This window comes from Podarcis vaucheri (genome assembly GCF_965113315.1).
Source record: "Podarcis vaucheri genome assembly, chromosome: 11".
Classification (NCBI taxonomy): domain Eukaryota; kingdom Metazoa; phylum Chordata; class Lepidosauria; order Squamata; family Lacertidae; genus Podarcis; species Podarcis vaucheri.
In genome coordinates, this window is record NC_138749.1 from 16910068 (window position 1) to 16930483 (window position 20416).

General features: G+C 39.8%; 1 protein-coding gene across 1 annotated transcript in view; it reads right to left on the minus strand.

Annotated features, from left to right (window-relative positions):
* Nucleotides 1–20416, minus strand: part of MTMR12 (myotubularin related protein 12) — a 36990-nt gene that overhangs the window by 4648 nt on the left and 11926 nt on the right. Inside the window, exons 3-13 of the mRNA XM_082241885.1 lie at nt 19108–19247; nt 17588–17660; nt 16749–16879; nt 13995–14088; nt 10963–11086; nt 9228–9303; nt 8455–8561; nt 7412–7536; nt 6680–6758; nt 5054–5124; nt 52–224 (exon numbers count right to left, since the gene is read on the minus strand). Of these exons, the coding sequence (XP_082098011.1) occupies nt 52–224; nt 5054–5124; nt 6680–6758; nt 7412–7536; nt 8455–8561; nt 9228–9303; nt 10963–11086; nt 13995–14088; nt 16749–16879; nt 17588–17660; nt 19108–19247 (1193 nt within the window). The remainder of the gene's footprint in view (nt 1–51; nt 225–5053; nt 5125–6679; nt 6759–7411; nt 7537–8454; nt 8562–9227; nt 9304–10962; nt 11087–13994; nt 14089–16748; nt 16880–17587; nt 17661–19107; nt 19248–20416) is intronic.

Consider the following 20416-nt stretch of genomic DNA (forward strand, 5'->3'; position numbering starts at 1 on the left):
CTAGAGGATAAGGTTTTGCTCGAAGACTTCAAGAATTTCATTTTGTCATACCTCCTCTCTATCAGTTTGCCACAGATGGTTACACCGATCCAGAAAAGCATGTCCTCCCATGATCCATTCTTTTTGAATAAGACTCTGAAATCCCAGCTTAGTTCTGCAGTGTGCATCCATCATAACTTGAACCAAGCAGGAAATTACACAACACAGGTCAGAAGCATTCTCTTCTGAAGAGTAAAAAGAAATGGAATCATTTGAGACATGACAAATCCTTTTATAAACACTAGAAGGAACTATATTAATTGCAAAAATTAATGGTTCCTACTTAAAACTTGGTACCTACAATAAAGGATTGGCCACTTCAGGATTCTTGACAAATGGGGTTTACTGACCCCCCCAACTCTGCACCTTTCTATTAAGATACCTTTTACAACAAACTGACCAAGACTAGCATAGCGTAGCATAGTGTGACTAGATGTTGTAGTAGTGACCAAAATACAGGCATCCCACACGCATATGTGAAAATAATGTGAGTGGGGAGAATCCTTTATCTGTCCTGTTTGCTGATCTCTTCTCCAATTCAAATAAAAAAAACTACCCAAAATATCCACAACTGGAACTGAAACTCTGCGGGCGGCTGGAGGCTGGAAGACATGCGGAAAAGTGGTGCTGCACCACCACCCCACACATCAGCTGTTGGGCAAGGAGGCTGAGAAGTGTAAACAAAGCCCTGCTGGACCTCCAGTCTCCTTTCCACCTTCACTAAAGTCCAATTATGGCTCTGGGAAGGGTCTCCTCATGAGCCAAATGTGTTCTCCAGCTCTCCTTCCATTTCCCAGTATGAATTAAATTTATTCCCCATCACTGCCTATATACTCGGTTGCACACAAGTTGATCGTGCATAAGTGGAAGGATGCCTGTATTGCTTTCTCAGAAACACAGTACTTTGGCTATTTTTACTTCATAGTCCTTTGGGTGAAATTTCATATTCACTAGTAGAACAAATTTTAGATGTTTCCCTTTCATTCTTGATTATGTCAACTAGGGATATAGATTCCCAAAGCAGCACACAAGCTCTTTCACAGTGGTCAAGGCAAACACCAGCACCACAGATCACAGTAAGATGTCATAACACAAAGCTGAAGAACCTCGAACAATGAACTAAATGCTGCATGAGGAAAGAACACAACTGTGTGCAGGATGCAAGATTGAAGAAGCAAGTTTGGAAAGATTGCATAATGTTTTCACCAAAGAGAAAGCTACTTAAAAGTAGCCAGTTTTGAGCTTGCTTAGTGTAGGGGTGGGTGAATCAGTCCATTTCTGGCCTGTGTCAGTCTTCCATGCGTACATTCATAAATCTGTTCTAGCCTGTTTGTACAATAATCCAATGTTTAAGTGTGCCAAATATGTATTTAAATACATATTTTATCTTAATGCATGCATTTCTAAACATGTTTTATCCCAAAGTGGGCATTTTACTACAATCTTTAAGCCAATAACTGTTCCAAAATTCGGAGAAGAGTGATAATTATGTTGATGCACTTAATTGTTGGGGAGTTGGTTTGCTTAAAAATGCAGACAGAATGAATGTTCCCAGCCTTAGCTGAATGGCACAATTACCAATTAGCCACAGTGCTAAATGCCAGCCTCCCTAATCTACCCATCTATAGGCTAGCTAACAGTACTCTACTCACAGGTGGAGAAAAATGGGACAGCAGAAAACAGGGTCTTCACTGAAAGAAGGAAAATAAGGAGATGAGACAGAAGGAAGATGCAAGTGTCCAGCCAAAATAAAATCTCAAATTAATATGCTAAAGTGATTTCCAACTAAGCCCACATTTCAGGATGTAAGGAGGTTGCTTAGTAATAAGCCACAGTAAAGACCCCATAGGCATGCATACATCTATCCAAGATTTACAGACCCAACTTCCACCAGGGTGCCTATTCTGTTTCCTCTAAAACTGGTTACACTAATGATTTTCAACCAGTGTGCCGTGGCAGCCTAGGGTGTCTTAAATGATGGTCGGGGTGCCACGGGCAGCACTGGCCTCTGTCCCTCCTTCCTTTCCTCCCTCCTCTGGTACCCTCTTGCATCTCTGCCTCCCAAAGGCTTGTGTGGCTGGCTGTTGCAGCAGCCCTGGCTACAAGCTTCCCAGGCGAGGACAGCTCAGAGACCAGGGGCAGCAGCAGAGGACTCCCATGGAGAGGGAAGAGGAGAGAAGGATGAGGAAACACCCCACAAGGGAGGGTGTTTGAAAAAGGGTGAGACTGCCAGCCCTGCAAGCAAGGAATGGCATAACTGGGCTCCTGAGCCCCACAGGGGTGTCAGAGAAAGAGTGTAGTTGGTCAAGGAAGCCATGGACTCAAAAGGTTGAAAACCTCCAAGTCACACTATCAGGAAATGAAGCATCAGCCCAATGAAAGAGTCCAGTGACCACTTACAGAGGGGGGTTATCCCATTTCTTTAGGGCATTACATATATACCTCAAATTCTTGGTACAAAAATCTTCCAGGGAAGAACAGAGAAAATATGAGGAAACTAAGGCAAATAGTGTTTCCCCATAAACCATAATTTCACTCAACATGGTTTGTAGAGCTAGAACAAACATGGATCCCTAAGAAGTACCATTTTACTTATCTAGGGGCTGCAGGTGGGCTTTTCAGTGGAATTGGACTGGCCAGTAACATGGGGCAGCACTGCTCACCTGCATCCCAAATACTGAACATCACTACTGGTTCCTGAAACGGATAGGAGAAAGCACAGTTGAGGAGCCAATCCAATACTCCTGCCACCACACTGTGCTGAGCTCCTTCACCTTGCAGCTCTCCCTCTCAGGAACTGGCAGCAACACTATGTTCAGGAGGCAGTGGAGCAATGTTGCTCTGCCTGCACAGCTCTTGCCACCTGCCACGAGGCTGAAAACTGCAGCCTCTGTATCACAATGGGACCCTGATCTCACGAACTATGCTACATGGAAAACCACCTTAGAAACTGACAACTAAAAAAATCCTACAGGGATTTTTGCATGCAAGCTCTTTAGTAAAGTTAAAGGGGTGCTTAATTCTGTTTTATATGTCACACTTTAATGTAAATGAGCTGGTGAGAAATAGTAAGACCTACAGCTCAATCCTATGCATGTTTAGTCAAAACATAAACCATACTGAGCTGAATGGTAACTCCAACACAAATGATTATAAGATTGCACTAAGGCATTTAGTGAATCAAAGCTTGCTCTTTGAAATCTTAGGTGCTCAATAAATGAGACCCATACCAGGAAGACTCTAGGAAAATGAAATTAAAAAAATCCTTCCAGTAGCACCTTAGAGACCAGCTAAGTTTGTTATTGGTATGAGTTTTCGTGCGCATGCACACTTCTTCAGATACGTGCATGCACACTTCTTCAGATACGTGACCAACACGGCTACCTACCTGTATCTAGGAAAAGAGTTGGTGAAGACCATGAATGGTAGATACGTGCTAGTGAAAAACACTTCTGCATGTGTGACCTTAGGCACACAAATTTTCAGACTGTTCTATCTAGTGCAGCCCCTCCCACACCCCTTACAAATGCACCTTTGGGGGTTATGGCACAAAAGAGATAGGGGCATCAGTGAGAATCAACCACCTTGCCTCACAAAAGCAAAAGCACTTTTCAATAGCCCAGAGCCATCTCTGAAAACAACCAATGGCCTCTTGGTCACTTACCAGAGTTTATATCACGCCATGGAAGCATGCATTTCCTCCCTTACCATTAATTCTTCTGTCTAAACTAGACTTGAGATATACTGCCACAGACATTATGCACAGTCAACATTAATAGCAGTTAGAGTTGTGGTTTGAATTATGTGTCACGAGGCCTATGAATTAGCAGTTGTTCCACCTGGCTGCAGCAAAGAGGAGAAAAGGCAGCAGGCCATCTACAATCCCTTGGCTTAGAATAAGTGCCAAAGCCCTTCTTTACACAGAACCAGCTCCTTCAGTAGCCATCCCACCTGGCCAGACATTTAATGCAACTAAGAAATACTGCCAGAGTTTGTTCTCCATTTTTATCCCATCTCTTTTGCATAAAGTATATATTATAAGCCAGCAGGCAGGGACTGTTTTCTTAACCTTGTACAATATCCAGAAATCCTAGGAGTTTAACAAATAATCTAACCGTCAAAACAACTGATCCAACTTCTAGAAAAGATTACCAAACATATAAGCAACTTGTAATGCACTGTGTTGTAAAGCTTTATACAAAGTGTATCATCCCAAGTGTGAAATGCACTCTTCTCCCACAAGGATCTGCAAAATCAGCACCTGCACTGTGGAAATTAAGCATTTTGCATGCCTATTTGACAGCCCATGCTGTGTACTTCAAAGTAAACTTCAACTTCAATACCCATAGAATAAGGCTCTGCAAGCACCAAAACAATTGGTTGTAAATAACTTTTTTGGGAAGTGAGCATACTCTGGGCTCCCTCTAAGACGATTTTGACCTGTTCTCTTTTGGTGGGGAGGAAGTCACCATTAGATCTTAAAACTGCTCATGACAAATTAATGCCCAAGCACCTACAGCGCAGCTTCACAAGAAAACCTGCAAATAAATCTGGGTGCCATCCAAAGCTAAGGTCTTTATTTTATTAATTTTAGCAAGAAACCATCTACCACTGAAGTCAGTGGTCCTTCAGTTCTCTGCTTTGGCTTGATTGTGCTCCAAGCATACTGCAGAGTAAGGCTCAAAACCCCTCGCTTATCTTCTGAATACATTTAACATATGAAGTGTACTCAGCTGTAGACCTTAAATATTCAATTCTTCCTCTTTGAATAATCCCCTTGCCAGCCAAGGCTGTGTGTCAGGTGTCAACTAGAGAAGGGATTGCAACAGCAGCATAACTACTGTCCAACCCTACAACTTGTAATAATTCCAGGGCAACTCTAAATATAGAATGCAGTTCATAAAACTCAACTCCTTTCTTCACATATGTTTGAGAACTACTCTACAATTCAGCTACTTAGAAGTAGAGCAGCTATGTGGAAGGTGCACTGGAAAGAAGGATGTACACAACTTACCTATAAGGAGAACATTTGTATTCTCTGCTTCTAGCAAATCAATAATCTCTACTGCTTTTCTCAGACATCTCCTAGAACACGAATACAATGCTTTAGCACAACTGACAAGTATCTCCCACTTCTGTACCCATTTTGGCTGATTCCTGACACAATAAACAGGCCCTATAGTTGATTTTTCTCACCACAATGGAACAGAATTAAGCATTTTTAAAATGAGGAATAAAGAGCATTTTTCCATTTTTCTGACCTCCTAAAATGGGCTACAGACTTACGTACCAGACTGGTATATCAGTACTCCTTATTTCCTACACTAAACCAATAACCTTATCTCTCCTGTTGAATTGGCCTGACTTAATCCTCCTATATAGTTTGATGAAACAAGCTGTGTTCACAACAAATGCTATTTTTAACATTGATATAGCTAGTATTTTAGTCAAACACTCCTGTATTATTTAGGTTTTGGCAATATATGTGTAAATATAAATATAAAATATAAATATATGCACTTTCTAAAGATAACAATTCTTTATATTTGATGTAGTTTTATTAGATGTTACTAACATTATTTTGCTAATAGTAAACACATTACTAACATTATTAAAGAAGATGCAGTGCATTTGGTCATATGAGTTATCAAACCTTTTCATTAAGTTGGCTATTTTGTGGAATGTAGTCTTGTTTTTCTTTGAACAGAGGGGGGAAATTCTAACCTGTCTCCTTCAAAGGAAACATTGGGTATAAATCCTTCCTTTGAGCACCCCTCACTCTTTCATTTGGGAAGCTCACATCACTTTGCTGCCCAATTCTAGCCTTGCTGATTCAGGCAATAATTAGTTTCTCAGCTCTGCATCATCAATATTTTAGATTTGTAATGCTAGTATTTTACAAGGTTTTTACGCTTTCTTTCCTGTAATAAGGAAATGTGTTTGTTGTGTGCCTGAAGACTCATCCTTGAAAACTAAAATTATGTGTTCTAATATGAAAGGGGACCAACTCTGACCCTTAATGCTGCTGTAGAGGGAATTGAAGTGGAAAAACTAACTCTCAGACTCAGCATCTGCTACATGAATGGAACAGAATTGTCACATTAACTTAAATGGAAGGCCTTAATTATGATATGAAGTCCATAAAGCCATTGTGTTATTGTTTGATCTTATACAGGTGATTGGGACCCAGGTGGCGCTGTGGGTTAAACCACAGAGCCTAGGACTTGCCGATCAGAAGGTTGGCGGTTCGAATCCCCACGACGGGGTGAGCTCCCATTGCTCGGTCTCTGCTCCTGCCAACCTAGCAGTTCGAAAGCATGCCAGTGCAAGTAAATAAATAGGTAGCGCTCTGGCAGGAAGGTAAACAGCGTTTCCGTGCGCTGCTCTGGTTCGCCAGAAGCGGCTTAGTCATGCTAGCCACATGACCCGGAAGCTGTACGCCGGCTCCCTTGGCCAATAAAGCGAGATGAGCGCCACAACCCCAGAGTCAGTAACGACTGGACCTAATGGTCAGGGGTCCCTTTACCTTTATACAGGTGATTACATCTTGGAGCTAATTCAGATTAAGTTTGGCATTGCTAGCTTAAGTACGGCATTAACTTTCTAAGATGCAGTACAGTTGAAGCAGGGTTTCACCAACCTTACGATTTCTAGCCAATTTGTACTCTCCAATAATGAAAACCATTTCACATCAGTATCCCAGAAGTCTGTACTGTTATCTGTAAAAAGAAGAGAAATTGTTTTTAGCTATTTCTGGTGGCAACTCAAGTACTTGACATCAATAGAATAGAAGATTTCAAAAGGCACAATGATATTTGAGATATGTATTGACTGTTACGTTTCCACCTGCTGGAAAAAACATGAAGCAGAGCAGTAAGTCATCAGTATGATAGAGCAGATCAAATGAGTAAGTGGTAGAGCACTGGAACCAAATGTCCGACACTGACAGCAAGTGGGAAATTATCACAGAAACTCCTTGAACTCAAAGGGATAGGATTGAACAAGGAAAACACAATGAAAAAACATATGGTGGTCAGTAGTATCAGAAGCAGAAGATAGGTCTAGGGGTAGTGAAGTTAGACGTGGCTCTCTTTTGTAAAGTGCTATTTTGCTATGGCTTTTAGTGCTGTAGAATTGTTGATCTTTGGCTTTAGACATACTACATAAGTTCACACATTTGCAAACAGCTAGCTAACTCCTCTCACAGCACTTTCTTCATGTATCAGAAAAGCAACAAAGAAGTTTAGTTACAAATTTCAAATGGAGACTTCAGCCAGTGGGGTGGTTACTGGAGAAAAAGCGTATTTTTTTTCCTTTAGCAAGTCTAGATAGGATATTCTTCTATAGTGCCCTCAATATAGTTTCCACTTACCTATCAGAAACAGCTGTTTAAATCTGGTGTATGCAATTTGGATCTCTTGCAGAGATGGAAGACTACTTGACAGGACATCAACTTTCATGGCTTCATAAGGAGGGTTATCAAGTGTCTTATACATACTGAAAAACACATTAAAACTTATGATTTAAATGGCTTAATAGTGACTATTTTAAAATTAAAAAGCAAGGAAGTTTACAATCCAATTTCTTACATGTCAATATACATGTCAGTTTCATAGGGTTCAGAGTATAAGATCAGCTATAGCATGAGTGGCAAAGACAGCCAGCAAGAACAGTTTTTATGCAATTACTTTGGTAAAAAACACCATGGTCTTCTTGATTGGTTTTTTCACTCTAGAATTGGGGTAAAGAACCTGTGGCCACCAGTAAGATGTTGTGCTACAACTTCCATCACCCCTGACCATCAGCCGTGCTGGCTGGGGCTGATGGGTGGTTGTACTCCAACAGCACCTGCAGGGTCCTAAGTTATCTATTTCAGTTCTAGATAGGAGGAACAATGCTAGATTTACTTGAGCTCTTGGAGCCTTTGCTGTATCGCCCAGTTATAGTGTTTAAACTGTACCTCTAATTTTCATAATGGCAGTGGTGTTTTACATGTTTATAATCTTCCTCTTCCAAAGTTCCAGGGATGCTTACAGAACCAATGGTGAAGACAAATTGATACATAGGCTTTGTTTGTTTATTTAGACCTGCTCCTATAGACAAGCCCTATAGCTACTGGCAATTAGATGCACCCTGCTGTTTGGGAATTTCATCATTGTGCTTTGGGTTAGCAATTGGTTTTTTGGCTGTCCAGGATGCATCAAAGAATGAATAAACAACATTAACAGCCATCTATGGCAAACAATTAGTCAACATTAGGAGAAAAAGCCTGCAGTTCACATCACCCTTGTGGTAATAGCACAACGAACATAGTCATAGGCAAATATTTGTAACATGCATATAAAGTAGGAGCGAAATAAAGCCTGATGAGAAGATCCTCAGAGACACATAAAAATGAAAGAAGCTACTACTGACTCCTCTAAGAAGATTTTCTGTGTCTGCAGAGCGTTGTCATCTTGTGCTTTGGGCAGAGTAGACATCTTGAGGAGAGCAGCACCATTGTGGCAAGACCAACACCAAATCTGCAACACACATTTATTCTCATCAGTAAATATTACCCAAAGGGCATTCATTTTGTTATAAAGTAACTGCATCATACAACAGCATGTTACAAGTGAATATTAGATCACTACAGCATTTCTGCATTACATTTAGTTTTCTTAAGGACTGCCAGTAATAAACTGCAATCATTTTTAAACATCATGAGTTAGGTTAGATGATCATACGATAACCTCTAGCTCACGTGCTTTCTGCCTACTCATTTTCGTGTTTGTACAAGACATAGGTTGAATCAGTCTCCAAGTCTGGTTTGAGGGAAGCCACTTTTTTTACATCACCCAAGTGGGAGTGCACAAAGCCCGAGGCTCCACTTCGAGTTCTCCAAACCATGGAAGATTCTCCGACTTCATTCACAGAATGTACAGAAATTTCATTCTGAATTCTGTGGTGCCAACATTTATCCTTATTTAATAGATAAAAATTAACATCACACAAAATTACATGACCCAATGTTCAGGAGTACAAAACTGTCTCCTTTCTTGCTCAGCTTCTGTTCTTAAACTGCACTCATTTGATATATTACTCAGATTCTTCAGCTGTGCCACAACAAGTCCTAAACACACCCTGTGTAAAGTTCACTTCATTCCCATACATGTCTTCCATAAATTCTTGACTACGAATATACTCACTGGAATTCCTCTTCCTTCATATTCCAAAAGGTCCTCTTCAGAGACAGACATGGGAACAACGAAGTATGCTGGCAACCTGAAAACATTAATTAAAAGTCAACAGCAATTTGCACTTACGATGTGGAACACCACAGGAACCGTACAGTTTTTAAAAAGTTCTCAAAATAGGAACCAGAGGCAAACAATATTTGGAGGGGACCATGTTGCCCACCCCACTATAGAGTTTGTATCCAGAGACAAGCTACCTAATGGCTCTCCCCATTCCTCCAGAGGATACACTCCCTGTATGTATGTCATCCTTTAAAACAACATGCTCCAGCTTGCTTCCAAGGTTTCTAGCATTAGAATATAAACATTTATACACTTTCTCTCCCAAAATGTCATCTGCACTTACTTATGGAACTTTGGTTTATATAAATTGCTATTGCCTCTGCACCTCCAATGCCTACTGCAACTCCTCCCCCTATTGAACCAATGTTCTCATCCCCTAGATTTAGGTTGAACCCGACGCTCCTCAACTCCTTTTGGCTTTCCCTCATGAATCACTTTACAAGCTTTTCTGCCACTTTTATTTTAGGTACCAACCAGTCTGGTTCCATTCTGACTCAAGTGGATTATCAGCCAATTTGTGCAGGTCTAGCTTGTCCAAAATGTCCCTCAGTCCAAACATTTCCTACAAACACTACAGTCCTACCTCATGTTACATTTGCTTCATGATACGTTTTTTCAGGTTGTGTCCCGCAGCAACCCAGAAGTACCAGAAAGGGTTACCTCCGGGTTTCGCAGCTCGCGCATGCGCAGACGCATAAAATTATGTCATGCACATGCGCAGAAGAGCAAATCGCAACCTGCATGTACGCAGACACGCTGCTGCGGGTTGCGTTCTATTCATGTTGCTAATGGGCCTCCGGAACGGATCCCATTTGCAACCAGAGGTACCACTGTATTAGCTAATCCACACATTGAGGGCACTTAGCTGTGTTTGTTTTGCTAGCCCTGTGTATAGAATAAGTAGCATTAAAACAAAAGCTATCTTGCAGGTTCTAGCTTTCAAGCTCCTACCTAGGAACCTGAGTTTTGCTTCTAGGACTGCCTAACTACATTGCTATCTATTCGTGCAAGGCATGATGGTTAACAGCAACAACCGGGGGAAAGAAAGACATAACATCTTACAAGGTCAGGAAGAAACACCACAGACAGAATAAATGCCACACACAGGAAGAACAAGGATATAGTTTGAGTTCCTCGCTTGTAGTTTTATAAATCATTTAATTAGTCAACACAAGTAGAAATTATTAGTATTAAAATTGTTGTATAAAGATTATTACGACCAGAATGTAATAGAAATTAAGATTTTGGAACGCAGAAATAAAGCAAATAATCAAGCTGTCAATTCTAGCACGTGGAGAGCCACCTTATCTAAATTATATAATTCAGTATTTGAACTACTGGTATTAATAATTTTATTATAAATTGGTATTGTTATAATGAGGCTATTATTAGATTGTAATTGAAAACTAATAAAAATTACCATAAAAAAGGAAATGCTATATTTATGGGAACCTCTGTTTGAATAACCTAATCATTGTTAACAACTGCAAACACCTTAAGAGAATAAATCCCCAAAGATTGCTATTCAAATTAATCTGTTCAGAGCTTTAGAGAACAGATATAAAAGAAATCAGTTTACATTTGTTAATTTGTTCAATAGCAATAGTACGCGAGCTATACTTACTTTTTAGAAACATTGTAGTTTTCATTGGAACTCACTGCTTTGAATTTCAGGTTTCCTTTGGTTCGTTCCAGTTCCTGACGCCAGTCATTAATAGAATCAAACATCACTGTCTGATATTTTTTTTCTGTCAAAATATAATTTGTTAGTTCTAACCAATCTAACAAAAGAACATACATTTAGGGTGTTTTTAGCAAGAAACTAGAAAGTTTAGCTACAGGACTGGCTGAATTTAGTTTTGTGATTTAAATGTAGAAATTAGCATTTCAACATATTTACACAAAACTATTGATTTGACCTAGAGACTACACCCATAACCCAAAGCGAGAAACTTTCACACAAACTTGGCAGTTTAAAGTGAAATTGCTGTTTCTACATGCTCAACACTTTTCCCTCTTTGAACTGCTTTCAATATCCTCAAACTGCATTTTGAACTCAGGTCAGCTTCAAGAATAGCTTGGAGTGCCACAAAAGAGGCATCCTAAAAAAGGAAACTGCCAAAAATTCAGGTGCAAAAGTGTCCATTTGCAACATGGACTGTACAAGTATCAGTACTCCCTCATAACCTAACATTTTTAGGAATGCAAGTTTAAAAATGAAGGATTTTAAGCACATACAGAATATGCTATTTAAAGCAGTAGTCTCAGTTCATACCAATACATCCACAATACAGATTTTCCACATAAATCTAATTAGGTGGTTATAAACTTTTCATGAATTTCCATAAAGAGCAGTGGAAGTACAAAATACAGCGTCAAACAATTCTAAGTGCAGCTGTAAGTACATCAATGCCAGTTATGAGAAATAATCAAGCACACTTTTAAAAAAAATTAATCATTTTTTCGATATAAACATCGACCACAAAAGAGACATACAACAAAAACCATGGAGTGAACAAAAATGGAGTGAAGAGTTAGGGGTACAGATAACAAATGAAATATGGGAGTCGAGTATAAAAAACAGAAATAGCCACTATGGATCTAAGACTAAGACTTATTCAACAGAAAATAATATTCAAAGTCCACTGGACTCCAGCAAAACTATACCAGAAGAAAATAACAAGTGCAGACAACTGCTGGAGATGTGGGAGTAAAAATGCGAACTTAGTACATATGTGGATTAACTGCCCAATGATACGATCATTTTGGTGTGAGGTGAGGATATTTATAGCAAGAGTAATAAAAAGAAATTGTTATTTAGGGAAATTGAATTTAATAAATTATATTCCGGAAATGTGTGAGATTTCAAGGGATAAAAAAATGAATGTACTGTGCTATATTAGAAGCAAAAAAGCTTGATTAGATGAATTGGAAGAGCCTCAAAAAGATTCCATTGAGCACATGGATTGATAATATGGACAGATTAGCTACATATGAACGAATTGCATGCTGACATAAAACAAGAATGGATAAATATGAAGAAACCTGGAATGAATAATCAAGCACACATTTAAAAATTGCATTACAGCAAGTCAGTCTAGCCATAAGAATTATATGCAAACACATGGCTATCGGATGCCCGACACTAGTATACCAGCAGTCTGGGAAGTGACTGCATAACTATCTCATTGTTTCACATCCAACCTTTTTCCTACACCCAAACAATTCCAATGTTGGAAAGAGTATATATAGTATCATTCATGAATTGCAAGGTGTTTATTTTGCCATAAACACACCAATGAGGGAGGTGCTTTGCCTTCCCACGGTGGGACACTAGTAATGTTAATGAAGACCAATCATAGGGACACTCAAATCATGCAGGAAATATTTCTACGAAAAGGGAGAAGCTGCCCTTAGAATACCAACCAATTAAAAAAAATTGTCCTTCCTTCTTCTCATTCACAATGTTTCTACAGACAGGAAGTATATACCAAGGAGCCCACTGGATTAAAATATTTCTAGGGCTTAGCCAAAATGGGGAAGGGGAAGCATTTAACAGGAAGCTACACACCACCATAAATAACTTTGTTTTGTCATTTTGGGAGTGGTTTGAAAAACAGGCCAAGATATTCACGTATTCAGAGCAAGGGTGGGAAGCACTGCCCTTTCTGCTTCAACTTTGTGACAATATCATGGAATCCACTCTGGCTAGGAAGAAAACTGGCACCAGAGTTACAGCTTAAGAAATACAGAATGTTTTAAAGGTACATTAAGGTAGGTATGGGGTATGTTTTCAATTCCAAGATATTCATACTTCAGTCTTGGAAAATAACTGTGGGCAAAGACATAGTGCCAAGTTATCACATAGGCAAAATAATGTTTTGGAATAGTTTTCACTTGCGTTACAGCTACATACAACTTAGGGAGTGCTTACTGTGTGCTGGTACAGAGTACTGTATGGATGCCCTAGTACCTTCCTGGATTTTACCTAAAGGTGTTTGGATATGAAATTGAAGATCTTTGTTGTCATTTATCTTTACCCCTTGTTTATCTCACCTCAATACAGTGAAGTGACACAGCTTCTACCTCTTGATTAAAACAGAGACACACACACACACACACACCACATTTATATCATTTCAGCAGCTAAAAGTAGCAGAAAAGTTTTTCCTAGTTATTCTCAGGCTAAAGACAGCTGCTTTTAGTTTTAGTTTTATTTACCAGATAAGGAATCCAAGCATACAGAAATGAAGCCTGTTGATTTCCTTCTCATAAGTTCAAAATACTTGGACAAAAATTCAGACATGCAGCCTTCCTAGCAAATCCTTTTTTTCAGTAAGAGAGAGAATTCAGCACAAAGAGTTGAAGAGACTTATACAGACATCCACTCTTTGATTCTATACAGATGGGCATTTTATCACATCTCATGATTCATAGTAAAATAGCTTACTTAGATGACCATGCTACTTCCATTGAAATGAATGGGAAATGAAACTACCAAACACCTAAGCAAATTTAGTAAGGAAAATAATTTGACATTTGCCAGTATCATAAATTCCACTTCTGCATGAGTAGTTATACACCTGAAGAACAAACTGGCTTCAACAGATAATCCCCAATTATACTGAGAACCAAACCAAGTAGATATATGCTTACCTGCTTTACTTGGTACAGCTGTTGCATAAGAGAACAGAAACAAGCGTTTAAATAGCTTAGGAGTCTGTGTTTGATGAACTATGCCACTGACGATCTAAGAAAGGATCAACAAATCAACACATTTATAAACCAGAACAAGGATTAGCCAGAAAGGAAGTCTAGTCACTTACCAAGAAGCTCCATCCTTGTTTGGGGCAAATGAGGCATGCAGAAAAGAATGAGTTAAACCCTGCTACTACTCAGGAAGGCAAGGAACATGCTACTAGCTCTCACCTTTCTGCGTTTGAAGCAAAGGAAGCATCCAGAAAGGAATGGAGTGTGTTTAAGGTACCCTGATCCTAAGAAGGGAGAACAGACTGGCTGGTTTGTCAGATCAAGGCGAGGGCAGAACATGCTGAAGCAACCATCTGACAAAGGATACCGCTTTGGAAGGCGAAGAAATGGTGAAGAAATGGGAGTGAAGGATACCAAGAGGGAAGCTGAGTATGAGAGTGACTGCATATGTTTTATGTATTTTCTTAGGGTCTAGCTTATGCCTAGTCCTGAGCTGATGAAAGCACAAATTAATCTTCAAGATTAAAGTTGGTCTGTGCCCAGGGTGACCCTATTCTTATGGGAAATGTTTAGATAGCTTTTTACTGACAAGGCTCCCAGTTTGGAGAACCTGCAGACTGTATATATCACAACTAGATTTTTAGACTTGAAATTAATACTTAAGGTTAAAATGCTGAGCTCTAAGTGGTTGAAAAGAAACGTTGTTGGGTGAAGGCAAAAAAACAAACTGGGGATAAGCTTAAAGAACAGGATATAGCACAAAGGGCTAGGGACCCTCCAGCCTCCAAGCCAGATTTGACCAAGACTCCCCATTTCGCCCACCAGACCATCTCCCCCAAACCACATTGATCTGCCCTACACCTGACATCATATGAAACATTAGGTATGGTGCAGGTAGAGATGTGTCCAGTACAACGGCATGAAAGCAAAACATTAACAACCCCACTCATCAGCTGGTGGCAGGGAACTTCAATCCTCCTTGGCTTGACTATGCATACAAACTCCCCATGGCCAACTTGCTTGCACAGCTAATCCCTGCAGAAAGCAGGATAGAACTCAGGGTGGTTAATCCTGCTTAGTTACTACCTCCCCCTACCTCCATGGGCCAATGTTGACAGTTGAGTAGAACCACCCACTTGTCAATCGCCCTATGTCATTATGACAATGACTGACAGGAGGGCGTGAGAGATTTTAAAAAGGGCAAATCACATGTTCTTCACATTCCTGGGTAACAAGAGGTCTGAACCCATTCTTTTCTAGATGTATCCTTTGTTCCAAACAGAAAAGTTGTGAGAAGTTAAATGTTCAAGACTCCCACACAATTTCAAGCTATATTAAGGTCACTTTTTAAACTTAAAAGGCAGTGCAGTCTAAACCCTTATACTATTGCAATGCTCTCCATACACCCATGAGTATGGATAACTCCCTGTAGGGGACCAACTCCATAAACAATGTACCAAATGTAGAACTATATGATGCGACATAGGCCAAAACTATATTATCTTGGATGGGTGGACAGATGAAGCCATTATCAATTTGTGTGTCATTACTAAGTGTATACACTTCTGCAATTTTCAGCACTAGACATAAAAAAGGACTTAAGTAATTCTAGCTTCTGCACTCAATGTATAAACGGAGCCACAGCCAAACTATGGCCTCGCCATTGAGGAGGTGCTGCATGCATGAACACGAACTCCTCTCCATTCTATTTCCTGGTTTGCCGGAAGGCCATCCAAATCAAGCAAGCTATGTTCACCAGGAACCAGGAGCTGGGGGAAGGAACTGGAGCAAGCCTGAGGCTCTTTATCCTGACATCTGAACAATGGCTAGGGTGTGATGTCAAAGCAGTTCAGACAAACCGAAGGAAAGAAGCTTCACTATTATGTAGACTGCACTTTTAATGCTACTGGGAACTGTACATATTATAATAGATATAACCAGTCACCTGAGGGCTTTTGTGTGAATACAGAACATGCAAACACCGCATGCCATTTTCCTGTCATTTCCAAATCCTCAGTCGCAATTCTGAAGTTTTTAAATTTTAAAGAGTGACTAATTTGGGGTGCTCCCGCTTTCTCTAAATGTGTCAATTTTTCATTCAAATACATGAAAAAAGCTTACTGCTGCCGTTAGAAACAAGACTTCCCGTATGTTCACACAGTATCTGTTAGTGTGTGTGATAAATGTATCAATGCTGGATTGGTATAAAAGCACTAGCTGAATATTCCTTTTACTGTTTTTCTTTATATTTACATATTTCTTTTAATAGTAGTATTTTAATACTGTATTTCTATTCATAATAGTTGAACATGAAAAGTTCTCTCTGTGCTCCTTTTCCCAATTCTCCTGTGCCCACTGGAAAACAAGCCAGAATCTGGCTTGTTCCAACATCTGAACCCAGATTCATGCTTTTCTTTATTACAAACCATCTATAAGCAGAAAACAAAGAACAAACCTTGGGTACTGCTCATTGTTTGAAACTCAGGTTTCAAATGTCATCACAACTCTGACTTGCTTCCAGGTTTCATGAAAGCAACAGGAGAGAAATTTTCAGAAGGGTGTACCAAGATGCTGTGCATCCACATTAAAACTTTGTAAATGCCTGACGGAAAAAGCTTAGTCACTCTATTCATCGAAGTTTTGTCATAGCTACTCCCAAATATTTTTGTTCTAAAGAAAGGGAATTGAGGCTACAGTTACCCGTTTTACTTCTTCCTCCTTGGTGTATCGCAAGCAGAAGTGAAACACTCTGAGATCTTTGCAGTAGATTATCATCGTCTCTGGGTATTTTCTCAGTTGACCATTCAGGGGTTTCTTTCTCTCATCATAAACTTTAAGGGGGGAAAATAGTTTTAACATTTCTCCATGCAGTGAGTTAGAACAGGGAACAAGGAAATCTACCCCTTCTCTATCATGAACAATTCTATCAATAATTTTATATTAGTGACCATAACAGGAGCTGACATTCATTCATCCTGATATAAGGAATGGAAAACTATCTGGCCAGCAAGGCTATTTGAGAATTGAATACAGTGGTACCTCGCAAGACGAATGCCTCACAAGATGGAAAACTCACAAAATGAAAGGGTTTTTGGTTTTTTGAGTTGCTTCGCAAGACGATTTTCCCTATGGGCTTGCTTCGCAAGACGGAAACGTCTTGCAAGTTTGTTTCCTTTTTCTTAAAACCGTTAATACAGTTGCGACTTGACTTCGAGGAGCAACTCATAGCATAGTGTGGTAGCCTTTTTTGAAGACTTTGGTGATTTTTGAAGCTTTTCCAAAACTTTTCCGACACCGTGCTTCGCAAGACGAAAAAAACCGCAAGATGAAAAAACTCGCGGAACGAATTAATTTCGTCTTGCGAGGCACCACTGTATGTTGGAACACATGCTTCATAGCAAGTGATTTTGACACATTATATAAGATTTACAAATTAAAACTCAAACAAGTGACACCAAAACTGAACTTTAGATTAGGATCACCAAGTGAAATAAGTTGTTTAGTTGACACCAAATAGTCACAAGAAGTTGTCAGCCTACCTCCATAAAGCTGGTCCACACACTGAAGAGTGATGTCATTTTCCCCAATGATTTTATTATAAAATTCTAGTTCCTGAAAAAAGAAAAATGTTTTGTGTGTTCCTTAACAGACACTAGTTTTTCATTTACTCTGTATTGCAAGTATAAGGTATGTTCATAATAACAGGACTGGAAGACTAGGGTACACTCTCAACCATGAAGCTCTGTGTGACCTTGAGGCAGTCACTATCACTCATTCTAATCAACTCACTTGTGGCTACGAGTTTTGAAGTTTCTTTTTCCTATTTCCAAAGCCTCAGTCTTCCGAGAGCGCCAACAAACCTCTATTACTCTCCACTGATGCCTAAAAATGCCCAATTTTAATGTCATCCCTGTCGATGTGCAATCTAATCTTACCTAAAAACAAATCACTTTACTACAGAGACTGCTTTGACATCACTACAGATTTGAAGCTGTGGGTAATTTAATTGTTCACCAGCAACTTGTCCATCCTAAAAGAACTATATACACATTTAATATTTGAAGACAATTGTTAAGCCTCCTTTTTACCTCCAGTATTCTAAAAGCTACATGTTTAAAGGAAACCTCTACCTTAAGACTCCAACCTAAATGGGCCAAAGTGGTGTTTTGCAAAATATTTAAATATAGCATGCAGAGCCAGGCAGGGAGCCATCCCTGGCCACTGTTGGATGAAGCAAACTATCTAACCCCCGCCTCATTTCAGGTCTCTCTAATTCTGAAGTATTGCTTTGGGCCTCTATGGAGAACAACCTTTGCTAGGAGAAAGACAGGGAGTATTACTCTTGATCCTCTCGGACATCTCAGTGGCTTTCAATATCAGCCACTACAGTATCCTCCTGGACTTCCTTGCAAGATTCAGGGCACCATTTGTAATGGTTCTGCTTACTTTAAGGTAGGCTTGAGAAGGTGGTACTGGGAGACTGTTCCTTCTCAAGCAAGCTATTCTGTAGGATTCCTTGGGATTCAATATTTTCCCCCGTGGTATTTGGCATTTACATTAAACTGCTGGGAGAGGTTGTCAAGTGATATCAGAGTAAGTCAACATATTCCAATTACAGCATGCTCCATTTCTCGTTTACAGTAAACCAAGCTAAAGTCCATGAACCTGTGCCTGCAATCAGTGATTGACAGAGTGAGAACCTTAAACTGTTTTATATGGATTATGATTTTTTTTTTTTTTTAAAGGTGAGGAAGCAGCTCAACAGACTATGGATACAACTCATTCTGGATCTGATCACCCTTCCTTATTAGGTCAGATTTGTCTTGGGGCATTGCTAAAATCAATTTTATTCCTGGATTCTCAGGTTGCAGCTGTAGCCCAGAGTGTCCTTATCAGTTCAACTAGTACATCAACTACTGGAAACTAGAGATCTGGCTACTATCATTCTTGCTTCAACAGTTTCTAGACTGGACTCTAAATGCACTCTATGGCAGCCTGCCACCATATAATAAAGAGGATACACTCACAAGATAGCTTAAGGTTAACTTAGATTCCTTACATCATCCTCCAAAACAGGTTCTTCACCAAGGAATGAAATCTTGAAATTTGTGCATATAAGTTTCCCATAGGTGCCACGGTTTGATCCATCATCTTGTGTGTACTTCAAAACCATATTTGCCTCGCAAAGCAGCAGTTCACCTGATGGAAATCAACATGCTTCTTAGCATAGTGTAGTGAACTACTCAGGTTCTTTAATGCAAAGGTTCTCTAACAAATTACAAATGAAGTTGTCACATGTAACTTCACTGCAGGAAAGAGTACTTGAATTACAGATGCGAAATATTTAAATCAACGTCTGCTGTTGAGTATTATTGGTCTAAATTACAGAGCTCCTAGTGTTCATTAAATCCACTTTCAATATTTTAAGTACGCTCTGTATTACATGGCTAGTTACCTACACTGCACAAATAGAAGGAAGGATGCTAAAGCCCATTAAGACTGGCATCCTCAAACTTGGCCCTGCAGATGTTTGGGGACTACAATTCCCATCATCCCTGACCACTGGTCCTGTTAGCTAGGGATGATGGGAGTTGTAGCCCCAAAACATCTGGAGGGCTGAGTTTGGGGATGCCTGCATTAACACCTGGAGCCTTTAAAGCAAGCTTGTTCTACATATAGCCATTTTCCACTACCTTCCCATTCTCATTTACCTGTAGCCCTCCAGATATTAATTGATTTCAATCATCCCTGACCATTGACCACTGGGAGTTGTAGTCCTTTAACATCTGGAGGCCCACAAGTTACCCATATCTACCGTTAGCTGAATGGCAAAGCAGAGTCTTCAACTTCCTTCACATTTGGGACCCGCCTTTAACGCCACTAAACCTTTTACCCATGAGGGTGGCCAGACGCCAGAAAATAGGGTTCCTACACTTAATATCTCCATATAGGGCAATACTGGCAGATGCAGTTCACCATACAGGAACAAGACAGTAGTCTTCATTCTATACATCTTTTAGAGATAAAGTTGCTATTACTTCTCCCCACCCTTGCTTACTTTCTCCAAAAATATCAAAGTAGCAATTGTGCTCAGATGCTGCAATCAATTCCTATAGCAGCCATGTGGGGGTTCTTTTGGACAATGCATTAATGTGGTGACCATGTGCAATAACCTTCCAGCACACACAAGGCCTCCACATTCCCTCACACCTTTTTCTCTCTTCCGAAGTAGGAAGGGAATAATCACAACCTTGAGAAATACTTGGAGATGAGGAAGTGAGAAGGGTGTCACGCTCTTTGCTTGTTGAACTATGAACTTTCCCAGGCTGAGAGCAGGACCACACCTGCCCATCTCAGCCTTGAAAAGT